This window comes from Epinephelus moara, chromosome 3 (assembly GCF_006386435.1).
Source record: "Epinephelus moara isolate mb chromosome 3, YSFRI_EMoa_1.0, whole genome shotgun sequence".
NCBI lineage: Eukaryota > Metazoa > Chordata > Actinopteri > Perciformes > Serranidae > Epinephelus > Epinephelus moara.
Window position 1 is genome coordinate 30,823,534 of NC_065508.1, and position 23,315 is coordinate 30,846,848.

At 41.3% G+C, this 23,315-nt stretch overlaps 1 protein-coding gene across 1 annotated transcript; it reads right to left on the minus strand.

Moving 5' to 3' along the window:
* Nucleotides 1–1,239: 1,239 nt before the first annotated feature.
* On the minus strand, nucleotides 1,240–23,315 carry kctd7 (potassium channel tetramerization domain containing 7). Its single transcript, XM_050041470.1, has 4 exons — nucleotides 22,662–23,315; nucleotides 17,261–17,430; nucleotides 11,172–11,350; nucleotides 1,240–3,536 (listed from the first exon to the last, which is right to left on the minus strand). The coding sequence occupies exons 1-4, from the start codon at nucleotides 22,971–22,973 to the stop codon at nucleotides 3,160–3,162; spliced, it is 1,038 nt and encodes a 345-aa protein (XP_049897427.1). The 5' UTR covers nucleotides 22,974–23,315; the 3' UTR covers nucleotides 1,240–3,159.

Sequence of the window (23,315 nt, forward strand, 5' to 3'; positions counted from 1 at the left end):
TTCTTCACTTCTTTGTTCTGGAAACGTAGTGAGACAGTTCACCAGTCACATATCAGTCAAGGTCAGGGCGAAGCTAGGAAAAGTCAATGTGGTAAATTATATATATATATAAAAAATGAAACATTTAGGACTATGGGCAGAATTGGCTTTTAAATTAGATATACGCTGATGCTACCACTTCTGATGTGACAGTCATTTCACAATTTCTTTTTTAGTTCCACATTTTTGCAGCTTGAATCCGTCGTCAGTTTGTCTCCATCAGAGAAGCGTTCAGCCACAGATCTCCAGCACACAGTCTCTGTAGTTACACGTAAAAGAAAAAATTATTTGAAGCCTAAGAAGACACTTTTTGGGATGAGGTTATGTGCCTTAAAGATTGACACCACCTGCGTTCTTTACTCAGTTTTTCAAATGGAAACTAAGACGTTAGCAAAAAGCAGTGACGTAGGTTAGAGCGCTGAGAATAAAAACAGTAACTAAAGGGTTCAGATTTTGTGAAGTGGGGTTGTATGAGATATTTATTCATAGTCGGTCCAAAAGGGAACTGAAGCTGTTATATTTCTCTCTTCCAAGCCACCGGACTCCTTTGACAAAAACGTCAATTTTACCTTGCAGAACACGGGAGCTGCTGGTCTACCGCCGCCTCCATTAGTTAGTTGGTGTTGGATCCAAACTAACATGGCGTCCACTGCAGCACATTGCTCAGGTTCTGTGCCTGTTTAAGAGCTACTACAAAGCTAATTTGGAAGAATGAAAATGCGCAATTCTCAAAAGACGGCTTGGCTCAGCCACGGAGAGGCAACTATGACATCGCGCAGAATCCTAAGTCAGGTCATGTTGTTAGGAGGGTTTGGGAAAACAGCCTTTTGATACCAAAACATGTAATTCATCTGAAATTTGAATAGTTGAATTTGATAACATAAGAAACTCCACTGGGAAGCTACAGAATGATATAAAAACTTAAATAATAATAATAATAATAATAAAAAATAAATAAAACCCCACCCACCCAAACACTCAAAAACAAACAAAAAGCCTCAAAATAAAATGAAATAAAATAATTAAAAAATCTCAACCCCCCCCCCACCCACTCAAAAAAACTCAAATAAAACAAAACAAAAAACCTAAATAAATAAAACTGAAAAAAAAAAAACACAAAAAAAAAAAACCCTCAACCACCCAACCACTCAAAAAAATCAAATAAACAAACAAAAAACAAAAACAACATTTGGTCCTCATTGGGCAGCAGGTCTGGTGACGTTGAGCGTGGACTTTAGTGTGCCGAGGTGCCACTGAAACCCTTGAAATGATGACTTCTGTAAAAATTTAATTAAAAGTCCTGATGAAACGATGAGTCCGTTTTTCTTTGCTACACGTTTCCACAACTAAACACTAGTCACAGTTAGACGCCACGTCAGGCTGCCACTGTGAGGCAGTTCATTTTTATAGAAGATCTTTGGATATAAAACCTTTCAAAACCCGCCAGGTTGTCAGCTACATGAGCTAAAGTTAGTTAGCTGCATAAATGTTTAAACTGCTACACATCGTTAACTCCACTAGATTCTCTGCAATTCAGTCGTTCAGTTTATTTTAAGATAAACATGAGCACCAAAGTAGAATTCATTCAGATTTACCGGCAGACAGATGAACCTGTATTATTTATATTCCTTAAGTCTGTAAGGTTTCACTGATCAAAAGAACCAGGACGGGTTTTTAAAAAAAATGATTCCAAGTTGTGAGCATTGTTTTAACAGGATAGAGAAACGTGTTGTGTTGGTGCGCCTGTGTACGCCAGGTGCAGTAAAACAACCATCGTGACTGCGTGTATGTGTGTGTGTCTCAGAGCTAGATCAAATGAATGATTCCTAACAGATATGTTATTGCATAGCCTAATTTTTTTTTTTTAAGTAATATTCATACTGGTTTAAATAAACAATTTGATCGTATTTCCCATCTTTCTTGAGTGAGGTCTGTCGCCTACAGGCACCTGTCCCAAATATACACCAGTTGAGTTCAGTGACTGAACCAATAAAAGCCCAGGTTATTAATAAAGTTTTAATGTATGGAATGAAGTACTCAGTTGGTGTCGGTATCGTTTTAAGAGTACTGGATTAGTATCGTTACACAGCCTTAGAATAAACTACCTTAATAACTCTAATAATAACAGACAAAAATGTCGTGTAGTCTAAACAATACTCACACTGCCAGAGGAAGGAGACTTAAGTTCTGCACTCCAGCTTTAAATCGTCCGTTTCAGATGTGTCCCACAGATAGAAATCATACTCAGCTGTTTGCAGACGCTGCATAATGGCCGACCTTTCACTCGCGTTTTGCACACGTAGCTGCAACCTGAGGGGTATCATTTTTGCTTTGTGGTTTTGCTTCAACCTGAGTGTAACCACAGTGACTGTGTGCTGGACTCTGAGCGCCACCAAACCTTGAAATATGCCCTGCTTCCTAAATATCAGAATTTAATGATAGATAACTTACCGACTGAACAGCAGTATTTTTCCTCTCTGGTTCAGAGTTAAAACTGTTTCACCTCTTCTTCATTACTGTTGGGTGCGTGGTCACAGGTGTGCTTTGCTGCACCTGTAACCACGCCTTACAGTGATGTCACAACGTCCTGGAGTACACCGTTACATCACTGCATCAAGGTGAGAAGTTAAACCACTGGAGGTGAGTAAAAACAGGATTTTAAAGGGGTGTTAATGTTGCTCTTAAAAGGCCTAGCAGTGCTTTGGTATTTACACTCTGTGTCCAGTTTATTAGGTACACCAGGCTAAAACTGCTGCAGTCAATAATACAACAGTCCTGCAATAACTCCGCCCTTTATGCAAGTTAAAATGCAAGTTTAAAGATTTATTGCAGGACTGTTATAGGCTGGGTGTACCTAATGAACTGGCAGCTGGGTGTAATTTGTTTGCTGGGGGGGGGGGGGGGGGGGGGGGGGGGGTCATTTTAAAAAGAAAGAAAAATTTTAGGGGAAACAGATTACTTACATGTTGAAGCATGACTTAAAGGGTCACATTTTAAGACATCAGCACAAAATATTGGCAACTTCAATACAAAAACCAATATCGGCCGAGTTCTAGTAAAAATGAAACATCCATCCTTTTGCTTTTTGGTCCCATCAGCCCCGACTTTCTCCCTCCAGCTTCACCACCACGTGATCTTGAACTCGTAGATGGGCCTCTTGCAGTAGTAATGGTTGATAAGGTGCTTGTCGCAGACGCCGATACACTGCTGCTCGGCGGTGATGCCGCGCTCGGCCAGGTCACTGACGATGCAGTGCAGCAGGTCGTAAACGTCCGCCACCGCCTCCCAGGGTCCGAAGGAAACGTCCACCTCGCAGTGGTGCTCGAAGAGCTTGGCCTCGCTGTCCGAGCGCTCAAAACGCAGAGAGTTAAAAAGAGGACGCTCGTATGGCGTGATGGGCATCTCCTCCTTGTAGACGCAGATCTTCAACTTGGCGAACCGTGCCTTCTTCTGCATGGCCCGCAGTTTGGCAATCTCCACGATACGCTCCAGATTGTCTGAAATGAAAACATGAATGAATGAAAACATTAAATGTTGTGTTTTCTGCTAGTTAAGTAAATGTTTTTTTTTAGGTAAATCAAACCTACCTCAAAATCCTACTTAATCTAGTGGCTCACTGAGGCAATTAAGGTATATTTAAATCCCTAATCTAACCTAAATTCCCTAATCTACTACATCTTTACCACCCTCCTGGAATAGATGACATCACGATGAGGTCTAATCACCAAAGACTTCACATTTCTTATACTTATGTGCACATGTAAATAAATATTCCTTTCTCTTAGAAAGAGTCTCCCCTGATTGAAATCAGTTTGTTCTTGAATCAAAGGGGACGTTTGTGCCATTTTTTTTTTTTTTTTTACCAACATTCTTTTTATCATACACATACAACGAAATACAAAGAAATACAATTACATGTCTTGAACAACCATGTCAACCCCCCCACCCCCCGCCCTTTCAAATTATTCCAATTCTTGGTTGGGGATCAGGTTAGTAAGTTAGTCCATTTTAGTCCATTGTATAGGAACAAAAAAAAAAAAAAAAAATTCTGCAATATTAGGTACTGCAAAGTGCCACTGTTTACATGTCCCCAGGCTCTTCCATCACATGTGACAAATCTGTTCTCAATACACAGCAAATGAAGGGGTCCCAGATCTGGTGAAAATTATGTTGTTGATGTTTTATTGTATATGTAATTTTCTCTAAGGGAAGAATTGTAGATAGCTCAGACAGCCACCTGCTTACACTTGGACTTCTGGTGTTTTTCCATGAGAGGGCTATTACTCTCTTTGCCATTAACACACTTAAGTCTATAAATATTCGTTGATATTTTTTAATCTTCAAATTATCTGGATATAAACCTAATATAAACAACTGTGGGACTAAGGGTATTTGAATCTGTAAAATATTTTGAATACATTGTTTTATTTCTTGCCAGAATTTTTGTATTTCCGTACATTGCCAAACGCAATGGAAAAATGTACCTTTTTCCTTCTCACATTTAATACAAGTATCAGGTATAGCGCTATTATATCTATTAAGTTTTTCTGGAGTGATATACGTTCGCATCAACCAGTTGTATTGTAGTAATTTCAGGCGGGTGTTAGTAGTTCTCGATTGTGCTTTAGAGCATGCCTCCTCCCACTTTTCTATTGGGATGTCCTCCTGTAGATCTTCCCTCCATTCCCCCAGCCGTCCTGCAGATATTTCTGTACTTCCGTCTACCAGGCATTTATAAATTTTGGAAATTAAACCCCTCCCTAAACAATTCATGTTCATTAATTTTTCTATGGTAGACATTTCGGGGATGCATAATGTTTGATTTTGGTGTGTTCTAATGAAATTTCTCAACTGTAGGTATTTAAAAAAATGATTACAGGGTATGTTAAATTTATCAACTATTTCTCCAAATGTCATCAGCACCTTTTGCAAGTTGTAAAGATCTCCTATTTTTCCCAGCCCCTTAGTAGCCCAAGGTTTAAATCCCCCATCTGTTTTGCCTGGAGGGAAGGAGTCATTTCCCCGTATTGGGCTGAAGACAGAGAGAGAGAGGGCGTTTCTCTCAGATATTTTTTACTTGATGCCACACTACAATCATATTTTTCACAATAGGATTTTTGTATTCTTTTTAAGGATTTTAGTGCATGCTGAGTACAGGTATATTGGGAGGGGCAGACTTAGCTGGAGTTCCTCCATTTCTTTCCAGAGAGGAGCATCTCTTTCTGTGAAGTAAAACAACAGTGTTCTTAATTGTGCTGACCAATAGTACCAGAGTGGACTGGGACATTTGATTCCCCCTCTGTCATAAGGTAAGTACAATAGTGACAGTCGTGTCTGGGGACGTCTGTTATTCCACAAAAATCTAACAAACAATCTTTTAAGTTGAGTAAACAGGTTACTTGGAGGAGGGAGTGGAAGATTTTGAAACAAATACAATAGTTTGGGCAGTATATTCATTTTAAGGACGTTTATTTTTCCTATGAGTGACATTGGTATGGGTGTCCACCTGTCCAGTAACATTGAGATTTCTTGCAGTAATGGTTCATAATTACTGGCTACAGTATATTTAAGTTGTGGGACAATTTGAATGCCTAAGTATGTAAAGAAATCCACAATTTTAAACTGAGTGGCTATTTTAGGAGGACTTTTACTTTCTAATTGATTTAAGAACATTATTGATGATTTTGATTTGTTTAATTTATATCCTGAAATTTTTCCAAATACATTAATGAGTTCTAATAATTCAGGAATGGATTTTTCCATCTTTTTAAGAAATATTATGTCATCCGCAAATAGAGCCAGACGGTATTCCTGTTGTCCAACTGATATGCCTGTTATGTTTTGGTGTGTTCTTACCGCTATTGCCAGTGGTTCTATAGCCATATTGAACAGCAGAGGGGATAGGGGATCTCCCTGTCTACATCCTCTTTGTATCTTAATGGTTTTGGATATATTACGATTAGTCATGATTTCAGCATATGGTTCTGTATAAAGTAGTTTTATCCATTTATTAAAGTTTTCTCGAAAGCCAAAACGTGTGAGGATTTCAAATAAATAGAGCCATTCCACTCTGTCAAAAGCTTTTTCAGCATCTAATGACAGTAATGCTGTATCTGCTGCTCCTTTTTCCTCAAATAAAATATTTTGAATTCTCCTAACATTATGGAAGCCTTGCCTACCTTGTACAAAGCCATTTTGATCTTTGTCAGTAATATTCGGAATTATTTTCTCAAGTCTCCTGGCTATTATTTCACTCAAAATTTTTAAATCCACATTTAAAAGACTAATTGGCCTAAAGTTTTCACATTTGTTATTCGGTTTGCCCGGTTTTGGCAGCAAAGTAATTAGTGCTCCCCTTAAAGATGTTGGAAGGATTCCATTGTGAAAAGATTCCTTAAACATTTCTAATAATGGTGGCATCAGTCTATGCTTGAAAATTTTGTAAACTTCAATGGGTATCCCGTCTGGCCCTGGGGTTTTCCCTCCTTTGATACTGTCAATGGCTACAGATAGTTAAAAGTTAAAGTTATATCTTTCTCTAGTTCTCCCTTAATTACTTCTGATATCTTGGGAATGTTGATGTTGTCCAGAAAATGACTCATGTCAGATATATTTGGACCTATTTCTGAGCTATAAAGCTTTTTGTAAAAATTTATTTCAAGTGGGTCGACAATATTTTCGTTATTATCGTTTTGTAGTGAGGTTATAAGTTTTTCATTCTGAAGTTGTTTGATACGCCATGCCAGCACTCTGCCAGGCTTTTCTCCTTGATCCTAGAATGTCTGTTTAAATCGTAATAAGCTTGATAAAGGTCTTGTTGTAGATATTTCATTATTGTGTAGAAGTAATCTTTGATGGGCATCTTGAGAACCTGACTGGTAGTATTCGTCTTCTAATTTCTTTATTTCTGTTTCTAATGATTTTGTTTTCTTGTAGGTTTCTTTGGCTTTAGAGCTAGTAATGTTAATTATTTGTCCCCTAATAAAGGCCTTAAACGCTTCCCATCTGATACTTACTGAGGTTTCTATTGTATTTGTTTCAAAATAGTACTTAATCTGTTCATCTAGAAAAGTAACAAAGCCAGTATCTGCTAACCATTTTATTTTAAATCTCCACTTGGGAATATCACTAGTCAATTTGGAATCATAATAGACTAAAGAATTTGGAGCGTGGTCTGACAGGAGTATGGCGTCATAGGAGACCTCCTTTATTTTATATTTTAGTAGTGCTGAAACCAGAAAGAAATCTATGCAGGAATATGACTGATGTGTACTGGAGTAACATGAATATTTTTTCCCATTGGGATTATCTTCCCTCCAAACATCAATTAGACTCATTTCTTTCATGAAATAATGAATTACACCCCTGCTTCTCGGATGTGACTGGTCTACTCCTGAACTTTTGTCCTTCCGTGGATCTAAGGTGCAATTAAAATCACCTGCCATAATACAAGCACCAGGTAAAGAAGCAATGGTAAGAAATAGGTTTTGGAAAAACTTGGGTTCGTCTGTATTTGGAGCATAGATATTTATCAGAATTAATTGTTCCCTAAGAATTCTTCCCTGAATAATCAAGTATCGCCCTGCTTTGTCTTTGATAACTTTATGAATTTGTAGTGGAATGGAATCATGAATCAAAATCATGACACCCCTTGCCTGAGAGGTAAAGGGAGCTGACAGAATTTTCCCCTTCCACCTCCTCCTTACTTTAAGCTCATCTTCATGTGTTAGGTGGGTTTCTTGAAGGAAAACTATATTAGACTGTAATATTTTAATCCTGTTCATAACTTGTTTGACCTTTTTTGTTTTTTGTAGCCCTCTGCAGTTCCAGGATGTAATTCTAACCTTAAGATCAACAGACATATGAACCAATTATTTTGAATTTTCCCAACACTAATTTCAGACCAAACAAAGAAAAAAAGAACAAAAAACAAAATTATTTCCCTCGGCCATCATCAATCCACCTGAATGTTACCCCGTCAAGTGTTCCCCCACCTTCATATATTGGACCTCCAGAAAGCAAAGAGCTGGTCCACACAGCGTGAGGATCAGTATAGCTATGCTGATGTAAAAAAATCCAAACAAAAACAACAAACAGAATAAGTGTAGCTACTCTGCTACTGTAATTCAGAAAATTCTTTTAAAACAGCCCAGCAAACGAAAAACGCATCCATATTTGCTTAATTAAACAGTGCATATTCATTCATTCATTCATTCATTCATCTTCTAACCGCTTCATCCTCTTGAGGGTCGCGGGGGGGCTGGAGCCTATCCCAGCTGACATCGGGCGAGAGGCAGGGTACACCCTGGACAGGTCGCCAGACTATCACAGGGCTGACACATAGAGACAGACAACCATTCACACTCACATTCACACCTACGGACAATTTAGAGTCACCAATTAACCTAGTCCCCAATCTGCATGTCTTTGGACTGTGGGAGGAAGCCGGAGTGCCCGGAGAGAACCCACGCTGACACGAGGAGAACATGCAAACTCCGCACAGAAGGGCCCCACACCCGGGATCGAACCGGCAACCCTCTTGCTGTGAGGCAACAGTGCTAACCACCACACCACCGTGCCGCCCATTAAACAGTGCATATTAAATCAGAAAATTGTTCATTATCAATAGACAAGGGAGGGAGAGAGATCAGAACTCAGTGTAACAGCTTAACTAACTTTCACTCTACACTCCACTCCTGCCTCTACACTGTATCAAGATGTCAGAATAGTGTTCCATCAGCAGTTTTGGATTACATTTCCTACGGTGTCATCTGTTCATCAATACCTCAGTCTGGATGATTATCCGACTGGATCTTCTTAATGAAGCGTTCGGCTTCGTCGGCGCTGTTGAAGATGTGTGAGCGCTCCTTGTAGGTAACTACAAGCTGGGCAGGGGGTATCATACCGTACTGGAGCCCCAGTAAACGGAGTTGTCGCCTCGCCTCCTCAAACTCTTTTAGCTTCTTGTGCATCTCTGCTGCCATGTCTTGGTAGAATCTCACCGGCTGATTTTTGCAGAGGACCTGCCTTTTCGCCCTAGCCGCTCTCATCACCGCTTCTTTGTCTTTATAATTTAGAAACTTCATTGTGAGGGTTCTAGGTGCGGAGTTAGTTTTATGTTGTCTTCTTGGTCCAAGCCTGTGTGCTCTTTCCACCGTAATTTTCCCCTGGAGCGGCGCTAGCTCCAGCGCCTCCGGTATCCAGCTCTCCAGGAATCCACAGGTGTCTTCACCCTCCGCGCCCTCAGGCAGATTAACAAGCCGTACATTGGAGCGACGTGATCGAGCTTCCAGGTCCAGTACTTTCTCTTCCAGGTCTTTATTTTTCCCCTCTAGATTTTTCACCTTCTCTTGGAGCGCAGTCACATTGTCTTCTGTTGTTGAGATTCTCAACTCTGCCTGTGTGACTCTTTCTGAGCAGTCTGTAATGTCTCTCCTTATATTTTCAATCGCAGACAGGATGCCATCAAATTTGGATGAGAACTCAGTCTTCATGGTGTTAATAGCTGCCAGTATTGTTGTCAAAGTGGTACCGGACTCCTCCCTGGCAGTAGTAATGTCTCCCTCCGACTGTTTTTCGGGGCTAACGCTAGCGTCGGGCTAGCGCCAATGCTAGTTTCCATGGCCTCGCTGTTAGCGGTGAGCTTGGCTTTGGCAGTTGGAGTTGCAAAATTAGTTAGGTTGGTTTGCTGTGTCCGGCCGCGATTTGTCTTCCTTTGTCTCATCGGTATTTTCTTAAACCCTCGTGTTGTAGTTGGACCGAATGACGCATAAAATTGAGCTTCTTAGAAAGGATTTGAAGATTTGAGTAGCAGAGCAGTCTTACACGCGTCTACTCAGCAAGCCGCCATAACCGGAAGTCTTTGTGCCATATTTGAAGTAAATTCTTCAAGGTGTTCTTGAGATACCGAAAGAGGGGCACAGTGAACTTGAACTCTGACCACCAAAATCAAATCAGTTCTCCCCTTTTGTTCCTGAGCTATAACATTAAATAATTGCTAAAAAAGTGTTTTTGCAGAACATTATGATTAGGGATGGGTCACGATTTTCGAATTTTCGAATAGTCGTTTTATTTTGAAAAATCGATTTCGCCGTCTTATTTCCCCCCTTTATTTGACATGCAATTCAGCTCCTAACCGCACGAAGGCAGTATAGGATTGCTACAGCGGTGTGAGATGGGCTACCAGCTAGTTTGATGCTCTTCTACAAACAGGAGAAACATGCAGAGACTACTACAGTCATCAAAAGGTTCCGTACGCAGTCAGTGGAGCCCAAATGAATACGCCGCGACACTACGCTGACGTGACGCTTTGCAGCAAGTGGAGCCCGGCCGTAATGATGAATGGATCTCTGTGTGCATGGCTCCAGGAGGGGAGGGGGGAGGGGGGGTCGATTATTCGAAAAATCGTCGAATAGTTGCCATGATTTTCGAATAGTGTTTTTGCTTGTGCTGCCCATCCCTAATTATGATGTCACAGTATAGATGACCTTTGACCTTTTGGATATAAAATGTCATCACTTCATCATTTTATCCTGTTAGACATTTGTGTGAAGTTTGTCAGCGTATTAATTCTTGAGTTATGGCCAAAAACATGTTTTGTGAGGTCACAGTGACCTTTGACCAGAAAATTCTAATCAGTTCATCGTTGAGTTTGTGCCAAATTTGAAGATATTCCCTCAAGCTGTTCTTGAGACATTCTCTTCATGAGAACGAGACAACCAAACTCTAATCAGTTCATTGCTTTGTCCACGTGGACGTTTGTGCTAAATTTAAGAAAATTTGAAACGCGTTCTTGAGATATTAAATGCACGAGAAGGAAACGGACATGGTCAAGGTGACCGTGACCTTCAAACACCAAATTCTAACCAGTTCATCGTTGAGTCTAAGTGAATGTTTGTGCCTAATTTGAGGAAACTCCCGAAAGGCCTTTTTGAGATATTGCGTACACAAGAATGGGACAGACGTACAGACGGACAGCCATGGCTGTTGTCAGCGCAGAGACTTAAAACCACGTGGCTCAGGTTGTAGCCTACTGCTAATTCCTTTACTTTGACTCTGAAATCATTGCTTTCCACTGTTGGCATTAAAATCCATTCTTATTTCAGCCTGTGAGGGCGACAGACTGCAGGTACCTCTGTAGTAGGGCAGCAGATCGAGGAAAGCTTGTCGGACTTTCTCCCCTGTGAGCGGCTGAGTGTCCTCCAGGCTGTCCAGCAGCGGGCCGATGGAGTAGTACTGAGCCTCTCTGTGCACTGCCCGCACCCGGTCCCTGTGGGGAAGCTCGCCTTCTCGCAGGAAGTTCAGGATGTCCCTTTAAATGGAACAGATATGGACAGATATGGAACAAATTCACTCAATGCTTCAGTATATTTCAAGCTTGCCAACATGCCTGGCTACATGTTTATGTCTGCCTTTCTGTTTTTTTGATATATACATACAATACAGTTCTTAAGTTTGGTTTTTATTTCTGTTATAACAGACATTATTGAAGGAAAGACGAGAAACATGACAGCTGATTCCAAACCTTTAGCCGACGGTGTGCATTTTTAGAGAAAGAATAAAATATACTTTAATAATCTCAGAGGGAACATTTATTTAACACACAGGCCCGAAATACACACACCTGCACAAACAGGACCTATACATGCGCTACATATAGAGATGTCAGAGCAAGGGGGCTGCCTATGGATGAGAGCCTTGCTCAAGGGCACCTCAGCAGTACCCAGAAGCATGGACTTGCACCTCTTCAGCTACCAGTCCACATGTCAAGTCCACAACGTTTGCGTTATTAGCACCACACTCTATCCAACTGAGGTAACGGTCCTTAAATCTGTTTTAAGTCTGGTTCTTGCCACCTTGAAAAGTTCTCCATCGACTCCTCTGTTGTTGGATGCATCAGCAAAGACAACGAGAAGGAGAACAGAGGACTGATACAGAGCTTCATCACAAGGTGCAACTTCCTGTACATTTGTCTTCAGCTGTGTGTGAGTACACTGAGAGCTCCTGACAGCTGGACTCCAAATCCTTGTTTGTATCAACACACTCGGCCAGTAAAGTAGATTTTCTGCTTGTCTGCAGCAGAACCTGGAGGGCTCGTGAACACAGAGGATAAAACAAATGCAGAAAAATACTCCTGGAGGGGGAAAAAAAGCTGCTGCAGTGTACAACAACAGCAGATTTATTTTCCAGCCAAGACAATAGCCATAAAAACACTGGTGTTAATGGCTCGTCCTGAGCGTCTGGATACATCTGCAGAGGTTCTCTTATTGTTTTACTTTATATAGTTACACATCTTCCCGTTCTTGTTCTGCTTGCTCCTTCTTTTTAAATCTTTCATACACACCCCCTCACACAGACACATTCATACAGACCTGACCTTACCCCAACCCACTTCTTACATCAGTCATAACGTCTTGACTCAGCATGTCATCACATTCATATTTAAAGCTATTTGCTTTTGCTTTTTAGCAATGCCAGCGGCCCACTTTGGTCCAGACTTAAATATCTTATGAAATTTTGTACAGACATTCATGTTCAGCAGAGGATGACGCCCACTTGACCTTCATGAGCGACTGACTTTTCCTCCAGCACCTCCATGAGGCCGATGACTCGACAACTATGGGATGGACTGCTATGCTTTGTTACAGTCTATTAACACAAAATTTAAGCTAATTTTAAGCTATAGAAATGGCTAATGCGAACCTATTTTACAACGAGGAGGGTTGTTCTTTAAAATCCCAAATATCTGTGTGAAGTGACAAAATATTCCCATCAGCCTCAGCTGTTTGGCAGGGCTCTAAATACTCAGACTTTCCTTGTGCTGTAATTTGCAGTGGAACTACAATATGGTCATAGTCAGGAACATTTGGTGCAGAAATCCACTGCACTGTTTTGATCATGTTAGGACTTCTTTGATGACGTCACAATTTAACAATGATGTGTTATAAATTATTGCTGGAATGCAAATATTTCTTCGTCCTTTTGGGCTGCTTCAAAACCCGGTATCATGACAACATGAATAGAAGCACATCAACATTAAAGGGGCGGCTGACTTGCCCAGGTTTTTTGTCGACAGAGGACCCATGATACGATATTATCACGATACTTAAGTCACGATACAATATCATTGCAATATGCTCAGTATTGGGATAAACTTTTGTTACATGCTAAAAACATTTTGCTGCAATAAAAATGTCAGATGACCAGACTGAAAACTTTATCTTAGGGGGTAAAACTGGTGTTGACAAAGTTTTCCTTTGGGGAAATAATTTGCAGTTGGAAAAAAGGTAATAAATAGGAATATATTGTATCGCAATATTGCAATAATAATAATAATAATAATACATTATACTTATATAGCCCTTTTTATGGCACTCAAAGATGCTTTACAAATTAAGGGACATGACAGAAAAAAAAGCAAGAGAACAAATTAGGGATGAGGAGAAGAAACTGTCAGTGATTGCAAGCAGCGTTGAACAGTTGAGTCTTGAGTGATTTTTTTAATATGGAGAGAGAGGGGGAGTCTCAGGTGGGTTTGGGGAGTGAGTTCCAGAGGGTGGGAGCAGCGATGGAGAAGGCCCTGTCCTCCCAGGATTTGTGCTTGGTCCGGGTGGGGTGGGACAGGAGGTTTGCTTCGTCAGTGTGTGTGGGTGGGAGTGTGATGATGGACGAGCTCAGACAGACAGGGTGGGGCCTGGTTATTGAGGGCTTTGTATGTTATGAGGAGGATTTTAAAGTGGATTCAATGGGGGATGGGGAGCCAGTAAAGCTTATGGGGAACGGGGATGATGCGGTCACGAGCAGCAGAGTTCTGGATATACTGGAGCCTATTGAGGGTTTTTGAAGATGAGCTATAGAGTAGACTGTTATAGTAGTCCAGACGGGAGGTGATGACAGCGTGGATGAGGGTTTCTGCAGCTGGGGAGGAGAGGGATGGACGGAGGCAGGCGATGTTCTTGAGGTGAAAGAAGGCTGTTTTGGTGATGTGTTTAATGTGCTGGTCGAAGGAGCGGGATTCATTGAGAATGACGCCAAGATTTCGTTTGTGAGGGGAGGTGGATACTGTGGAGCCATCATTGTTGAGGGTAAAGTTATGGGTGGATTTGGTGAATGCTTTTGGTCCAATAATGATAATTTCAGATTTGTCATAGTTTAATTGGAGGAAATTGGTTTGAAGCCAGGATTTAATTTCATTTATGCAGTTTGTCCGGGTTGAGTGGGTGGCAGTGGAGACTGTCTTGGTGGAGATGAGGAGCTGGATATCATCTGTGAAGCAGTGGACCTGGAGACCATGACAGCGGATTATGTAACCAAGGGGAATCAGGTACAGGATGAAGAGGAGGGGACCGAGAACTGAACCTTGGGGGACACCTTGGGGGAGGGGAGCAGTGGGGGATTTGCAGTTATTGATGGAGATGAACTGAAGTCTGTCAGAGAGATATGATTTAAACCAGTATCGTATCGTGGGTCCTCTGGTGACTCCCACTCCTATGCTGAGCCCTGGTTTCGGCTGCCTCCAGTATCCTCACAATTAATTGTACATTAGTTCATTAGTTTTCAATTGAATGTAATATTATATATTAGTTTATTGCTGTACTTCATGTTAATTGTTTCACGTTGCAGGCTTCATGTTTAAGGTAAAAGATAAGAAAGATTTTACTGTCAGGTTAATGCAGGATGACTAGACTATATACAAGACTGTGTTATGAAAGAATAGAAAAGTATAAATAGAAGTGAGAATGTGAGAATAGGTGCAAAGTGTGATTATTGCAGCAGCAGGTCGTGGGTCTCTGAGGATATTTATTTAACACCAACTGAAAAAAGCGATCCTTTCCGTTAAATATAATTAGTTTTGTCTGTGGCTGAGACAATGCACACTGCTTCACACCTTTTCTTTCTGTCAGTTTCTGCCGGCTTTCTTTACAACTTTGTCACCCTTTCCTGTCCTTTACATAACAGAACGACACCACCACGTAGCTCAGGGCTATTGTGTGTCTGTCCAGACGCAGACTGAATCTGCAGCTTCGTACATTGGCCAATTTTTTAAATTGGTGCAGGCATATGTATCAGCTAAAAAGCACAAAAATAGATATGTAAATCAGTTTACAGGAGTAAGCCAGAGAGACAGAGAGGCTCATGGATACCTGTCAGAATATAATGAGCTGCCATCAGCGGCTTTCAGACTGCAGAGTGTGAACTTTTCTTATCCTCCGCTATCTCTCGGTTGCCTTTTACAAACGTCCTACTCTCTCACACAACCCTCCTCTCCCAAGTGTTTCTGGCAGTTCTGAGGAGATATTACTGCAGCTGGTCTGCAGACAGACAAATCAACAAAACAACCACAATACAGGTATACTATGCAGGATTTTTCTAGAAAACAATTATCAGACAAAAGTAACTCCCTCAATCATCACTTATAAACCACTCACAGTGGTTTATAAGTGTGGTTACAAGGTTACTTCGACATGCAGACTGGAGGAGCCGGGGATCAAACTGATGGTCTTCCAATTGGTGGACAACCCACTCTACCTCTGAGCTACAGCCGAGAGACTCTGCTACTGCCTGAATTTTCTTTTTATTTTGCTGTGTTCGGGACGTTCCTGGGCACAGAGTGTTTTTAATGGAGAGCCCTTTCTGGAAGAAATCTTTTATTTTAAACCAAAACACGATCTTTTTCCTAAAACTTGAAGGCAAACTTCTCCCAACAACCATAAAACATGGATTAACAACATCATCATTTAACAAAAGTATATAACTTGGCTCAATAATAACTCTGAAGGTTCAAAGACACAACAACTGTTTTTTGCTGGTCACCCATTATTAGTTCACGCATGTTTACTCTGCATCAGTTAGCCTAGAAGCTAGCGGAGATTTCCACTACTTAAAGCTTAACAAATGATGTATTATTTATACTTTTTCTAACGCACCATTGGTTTAAGTCACTGCATCTCCTGACAGAACAGCTCGGTTGAATGTCAGCCTGCATGCAGGTGTTTTCAGCCGAACATTGTTGAAACAGAGCAGATAATGTTGCTGTCGTGAGAAGTTAGCGGAGTGAGATGTCCATCCAGGCAGGTACGTCGTTTTTTGATCCCATAACAGCATTATTTACATATGGCATGTGCTTTGACTGCTCACCTGTATGTTCAATATTTCCATGCTGCTGACTTATTCCTGTGTAAATACCATCATCCTCATTGTCTTTGTCTCGACTGCTTGCCGTCTGCCTGCTGATGCTGCCTGAACTTGGATTTTTCAATTTGTTTTCCAGGCCAGAAAAGCGTCAGTGACCCTCAATCATCACTGAATCACAACGGTGCATTTGGACTCTAAATATTTAGTTTGTACGTTTTTCTTTGGGCCCTCTGCAGTCTACTCAGTGGTGACATTGAAGAGGTTTAAAGGGATATTTCACTGATTTTCTACCGGCTTTGTATCCAAACATTGTGGGCAGTATGTGTAAATGAACTGTGGTAAACTTCCCTCCATCTAACCAGCGCCCAGATATCATCCCCTCCCCCAGAAACTGCGCTGACTGATGTTAAAGACATATCATTAGGCTGAGTCTCGCTGGCTGTTGCTCAAACCACAGGCTGTCCTTCCGCATTTTCGTATTGAGTCAAGTCAGTTCAATTCAGTTGACTTTATTGGCTTAACATTTAACATGTGTTGCCAAAGCACAAATACAGTTAAAAGGCAGTGAACAATATTTACAACTGTTTACACAAATAATAGTCAACAGAGCAAAATAGAAATATATATATAAAGTGCATATATAGACACATATCATGTGTCACATATGTGTTACCGATGAACACGTTTTATGTGTTTGTGTGTGAAAAACAAGCAAAAAACAAACAAATATGGAGTAGAGGAGGAAATAAAAAGCAGACTGAGCTGTAAGGAGATTTTATGTGGTGCTGTGTAAGTAAAGAAACTAATAGAAAATAATATATTCATACAAAATCATAGGTATTAGTTGGCTATAAATCAAGATTATGTTAATACACTGCCTATTTCTCTCCTAAAATGTCTTAAGAATCACATTTTAGTGCCCTGTTTAGCTGTAATAGTGAGAGTTTTTGAACAGGAAGTGAACGCCATACTGTTTTCTGTATAGTGAAAACAGAGGCAGAGAAAACTGAGTCGAGCTAAATAATGAATCTATTGCTGATATTTGGCTCAGCTTTTTGATCTCACGCACACACACAGTGCAACTCACCCAAAATATGCTCCATCCCGATCAATGAAGTAGCGTCCCTCAGCGTCACGTGGGATGTAGTGACGCCCGCTGAACATGGCGGCCAACATGGTGTCCTCGTATCGTCGCAGCGTGGACAGGCGGGTGGTGAAGTATGTGCCCCCAACGTTCAGAGAGATGACCTCTGGAAACTGGGAGAACTTGGAATTAAAGGCTAAAGCTGAGACTGTAATGTTTGTTACACAAATTTAAAAACGTGTTGGATAGATGGGCATACACCCCCAGAGCTCAGGTGAGGTCAGGACTTCTAAAAAGTCCGCAACCAGGTGTCAGACCATAAGCAACTGGCATCTAAAGCTTCGTTTCCACCGAGCAGTTCAGTTCAGTTCAGTTCAGTACACTTTTTTTTCTGTTTCCACTGTGAAAAGTTGTGGATGGTACCAATGGAACCGTTCCTTACCGTCCCCATGTTTGGTCCCCCCTCTGCTGGGGTACCTAGCACACAGACCTGGTACTAAAAGGTGGAGCTGTGAACACTGCACTCTGATTGGTCAGTAGAGGACGGTCACTCTGCTCAGGGCTGAGTTGTGTCTGGTTTTGAGGCTCATGTAACCACTGTTCATACTGTGGAGAGTTTTATTAGTAAACTGTAACTATAAAATGAAAGGATGTTTTGCTGCCTCTCACAGCAGCTGGAGTCTGAGAAAAAATAACTTCTTTCACTGGGCCGACTGCCGGCAACTTTTAAGGTGGAATGTTAACTTGTGATGTTACTCAATGCATGAGTTGATGACGTGAATCCATCAACACACCTTAAATTTCACTTTGACAACTTTGACTATCACTTTAGTTTTTATACATTCTCGGAACCCATCGGCTGTATTAGGCGTCTGATTTCCGGCAGACGGCGATACAGCCTCTAAGGGCAGACCCCCGATTTTTTGGCATTCCGTCTTGATTTGGGCGGAGGAGGTGAATTTCCGTTTCCGACTTCCATTCATATATAAGTAAATATGCTGAACCATTGCGATGGATTCAGAGTTTGCAGTGACGCAAATATGTTCCGCCTCGTTAGTTCACCGCACGGACCGTTTAACCTGGCAACAACTGCAGCCGGCTCAAACTTGATTGGTCAATATCACGCGGACTACAAACAGCCTACAACCGGAAACCAGGGCTCTTCCGCTCTTCTTCCGGAGGCAAGATCTCCGGGGTTTGCCTACAGACTCTACATTCACTGAATGTAGAGTCTGTATATAGAGACTGGTTTTTATATGACAGACACTTTTAGTAATGACTTTAAAAATATAGATTAATTTGGAGCGGATTATGTGAAGGTCATATATTCTAATTCTCACCTCCTGCGGGCTATAGCAACACTAAACCCCTGAGCTTGCCTGAGAAGGACTAAATGCACAAAGCTGCCATTTTTAAATATCTCATGGAGAGAGACTCTCACTGCAGCCTGTTCTATTTTGTTCTGAAAATGTCGGCGTGCAGCCTCGTTCTGTGGACAATAAACCAGGTGCAGACTTCCATCTGTGTCACCGCTGATGAGGAAATACAGCGAGTGCTGGACGGAGCAGTGAGTGACAACAACCCCGCCCACATTTAAGAGGACTGTCTGTGGTGGAAAAACTAAACAGACCGAGGATCTAGGTACTTTGTCTGAAGGGTTACTGTTGGTTCCAAAGGTACTGTACTGAAAGGGTTTGGTGGAAACTGGGCTTTAGAGACACAGGGCCAAAAACCCCAAATACAGCGAGGCAAACGCAAAACGAGAGTGAATCTGTGGTTGGCTTTTACCCTTACCTTTTTGGCGAGTGTGTTTACAGACAGTAACCGACAATCCTGCATAGTATACCTTTAATTTTGGATATAGAGTAAACTTGTTTATCTTTATGTACTTTAGAGACCTAAAGAAGGTTTTTCCAAATATGCACCAGAGGAGCAGTAGTGGTGGTTAAATTTATCAATTACTAGTCTTTAACTGAAAGATAAACTGTTCATCCATGAAATTAAATGTGCAGTGTAGATAAATAAAGAATTATGTGGTCAATTTTAACCTCATATTTTTGACAATATCTGTCTGTTTTACAATTTTTTTTGTGATATTTGGTTCTTCTTTTTATATTAGTTGTTGTATTGGATAGTTTGTCCCCACCTACAGTAGTTTATCTTGTAACCTTGTTTACAAGTGTAAGATCTAATTAGCCTTAATTTAAATGGATGCCAGGAAGCTGCTGCCCCTTTAACTGGTGACTATATTTACACTTCTATATATATGTGGTTACTGTATATTTAAAAAGGTACTGGCGCTACTTGTCTATATTAATTTTAACTAATAATAATCTCAGGACTGAAAAGTCGTTATTAAAGTTAGCACAGGACTCTTTAACCTCTCCTAAAATTATGTCTTCAAGGATGAGTAACACAACTGCTACTGGTACTACTGGTACCGCATTACATTATAGGAGTTAAATATGTGTCCCCCCACCACTTCACCCCCTTTACATGCACACAGTGGACACACTTTCCTAAGAGTAGAACACTGATTTCTATGTTGTTGTTTACAGGAGTGCATCCTGTTGGTCACCAGACCAAACTTAATTAAAAAATTCAGAGTTAATGCCTCTTTGGATTATTCACAGAGCTGTGAATAGCCCGTCTTTGACTTCACTGTCAGACCACAGATATAAGAGGATTATTCTGCTGTAGCCACGTCGCTCATTAACACAAGCAATGTGACGCACCTGTAAGCCAATCATAGACAGGGCTGTGCCAGCTCAGCTGACCTCTGACCCCTGTATAAGCAGCCATATACAGCGCAAACTGTGCCGTAATTTGGTCGAGATATTATGCACTTTTATAGTGTTTCCATTTTCCACGACTTTGCACTTGTACTCCTGCAATTCAGAGGCAAATGCAGCACTTGTTACTCCACTCCATTTATTTGACAACAATAATTCATTTGCAAATTCAGGTTAATGACACAAAATATAATCAACATACAAATTATAACATCTTATTATGGATAAAGAGAAGACGTTTGATTCCTCGCTGCCCAGCAGCATGAATTATAGCAAAATATATTTTAAAAAAATATTTTAAAAAATGCTCTGCTGTGAACTTTTGCACATCTCCTGTTAAATATTTTTGCACATCCTACACAAAACTTTACAGCTTATTCTGAAACAGCTACACTGCACATATTGCACGTATATGTTATTTGTATCAACTGTTGTGTAAATTAATTTGTGATAAAAATCATATTTTATTAACTCTTTTTTTTTCTAGGGACTGTTTGTTATTTATGAGGGAGGAGGGTGCGGTGCAAAAAGGGGGAGGTATGTCAAATAATTTTTTAAGCACTGAGGAGGGACTTATGTTTTTTATTTTATTTTAGCTTAGAAGAGGGGCATACAAATTCAAATGGTTGTATATTGCATTTATTTTAAAAGAAAACATGTCTTACAAACAGCCTGCGTGGGTTTAAAAGGCATGTTCCTTTAAAAATCACCAAAATCACACCATTTCTCGCAGCTAGAAAGTGGAAAAACAGAGATTACTGTTGGATTTTTAAATTTCCGATGATCCCTGGACACATCATGTGCAACAAACACTTATATATATTTCATTAAAATCACAATTTGGCCAAAAATAAACCATTTGCACGATGAGTAAAAAACTGAGGCTTTTTTCAACTCCAGGATTTCATCCTCAACTTTTAACTTTCAAACATCAAAGGGTAACTTTTAAAATCTGATAACTAATTTATGGTGGAGAGAGGGTCATGGATTGTCCACCAGTCACCCAGGGATGCTCAAGGAAAAATATTTGTAGCTTCAGGGAGGGTAAAAAAAAACAAAAAACAAAAGACAACTTGTTACTTTACAAATTAAGATTTTTGCATAAGGGACTGTTCTTTATTTATCAGGGGAGGATGTGACTTTATTTTATTTTTTTCTTCTTTTTGTTTTTAATTTTGACCCTCCCCAAGCTACAAATATTTTTCCTTGAGCCTCTCTGAGTTACGATGAAAACACATCATGTGACACCCGTCAAGTTCCGCCCTTAGCACACACCGGAAGCGTCGCGTCATCAGACGACCACGCAAAGTTATTATCACTTTTACTGACAGATCTGTACTTCCTCCACCTCTGCGTTAGCTTAAAATCACGCGTGGACAGCCCGTAATGAAACTTGATTTCTCACCTGAGGAGTTGATCTCCAGAGCTATGACTCACCAGGCAATATGTTTTTGGTGATTGTTTGGCCACAAAAGATTATTATATCAATTTCATCACAGATAACCAAATTTCATGACTTTTCCAAATCTGGAAAATGTAACTGTGAAATTCCATGACTTTTCCATGTTTTCCATGACTGTGGGAACCCTGCCCAGTGCTTAAAATAATCATTTGACATAGGGCTGCCCCCTGATAGTCGACCAAACATTGGTCGACCAAAAGGGTCATTAGTCAACAAGATTTCATTGGTCGCTTAGTCGCACAAAAAAGTGAAACTCTATTTGGAGCTGCGCCTTGTCAAAATAAATCCAAACCTATATAACTGGACCATGTGGGAGTTCAATTTGAAAGGACAGACACAGGAAGTGTCCACGCTCAGCAGTCAGACGGGAGTCAGGTTAATTTCCATGGCTGGTACATGCGGTTATTCCACAGGCTAATTAATAACATGTCGGGCAGGAAATCCAAAGTGTGGGATCATTTTGAGAAGGTGAAGGACGAACCCAAGGTGATATGTAAACTCATCTTCATTGGTCCACTACAAACATGACGTATCATCTGAAACATGGAAGTAGCTACATGCCCATTAGCCCACAGCGTCATTAACAGGCGGCTCGCTCAGTGTGTGACGTGCACTTGTAGATAAAATATAGGCCTATATTAATGAAGGTTCATTAGTATGGTTTTGTATTTCTCTGTAATGTAGCACAGTTTTAACAATGTTACTGATACTATTCTTTCTCACACCTTCAACTCAAACCACTAAAATATATCATTTAATCATTACATTCATATCAGAAACATGCGGGAGACTAGTCGACTAATGGACCGTGATGATGACTGTTGGTCCACCAGCCCTAATGTGACATGCCTCCCCCTGTTTACACCACCCCCTGATAAATAGCGAACAGTCCCTCAGATAAATGTAGTGAAATAAAAGATATTCCGCTCTAAAATAAAGCAGAAGTAGAAATTGGCATTAAAAGAAAAGTCTCAAGTATAGTACAAGTACTTCAGTAAATGTATTTAGTTACATTCCGCCACTGAAATTAGTTCATTGGATGTGAGGCTAACTCTGGTGTCAGTGTGGTGGCTGTTTGCTAGCTTGTCTCTGCGCTGGTTTACCGTGATTTCCTCCGGTAAAACAGGCCGGTAAAGCGGCCTAACGTTACCTCCTGCTCCGGTGTGTTGAGCGAGGAGCGGAGCGGCGTGCCGAGGCTGAAGCTCGGTGCTGGGGAGGCCGGCTTTCGGAACTCGTCCTCCGCAGCAGAGTCCGCGCTGGACATGGCATCGCCCGGTTTCTCGGTGTCCCCCGCGGCCGAGAACACCACCATCACTCTGGGTAGAGGCAGCGTCCGTCTCTCCTGAATGAAGCGCCTCACCCGCGTCGTGGCGGCGGGCAGCGGGCTGAAGGACGGAGCCGGACGATCCCTGCTGCCGCAGCCGTCAGAGCCGTTGGAACCGCTCGAGCCATTCTGCTGCATGCGCGCGGCGAGCCAACTCTCGGCGGCACCTACTCAGCGGTTGACAGCACGAGCCACAGAGCGCGACTGTTATTAATAATCAAAACAACAACAGCGGAGGGTGGGGCTCGCGCGGCAGCAGGAACACACCCCCGCCTTCAGAGCGAAAGCGGAAGTAAGTTCGGGAAATTCCGCTTCAGGAATGAAACATTTACAAACTACAGGAATGTCAGATTTTGGATCCAAAATGTTTTTAGTTGGCAGTCCAGACTGGGCCCGTGCTGTCTTTGCTCGTGCGTGCTGTCACGTGTCAGACAGGCACGCCGTCATCACGTCAAGGAGCCGCTCGTGGCCGCGAGGGAA

What these genes read in the sequence shown, in the direction of transcription:
- kctd7 (XM_050041470.1), bottom strand. Translation starts at nt 22,973, where the DNA reads ATGCAGCAGAATGGCTCGAGCGGTTCCAACGGCTCTGACGGCTGCGGC. An exon ending in TCAACACACCGGAGCAGGAG is followed by an intron (nt 17,431 to 22,661) that starts GTAACGTTAGGC and finishes AAGTTCTCCCAG; the next exon opens with TTTCCAGAGGTCATCTCTCT. An exon ending in CGGGATGGAGCATATTTTGG is followed by an intron (nt 11,351 to 17,260) that starts GTGAGTTGCACT and finishes TTCCATTTAAAG; the next exon opens with GGACATCCTGAACTTCCTGC.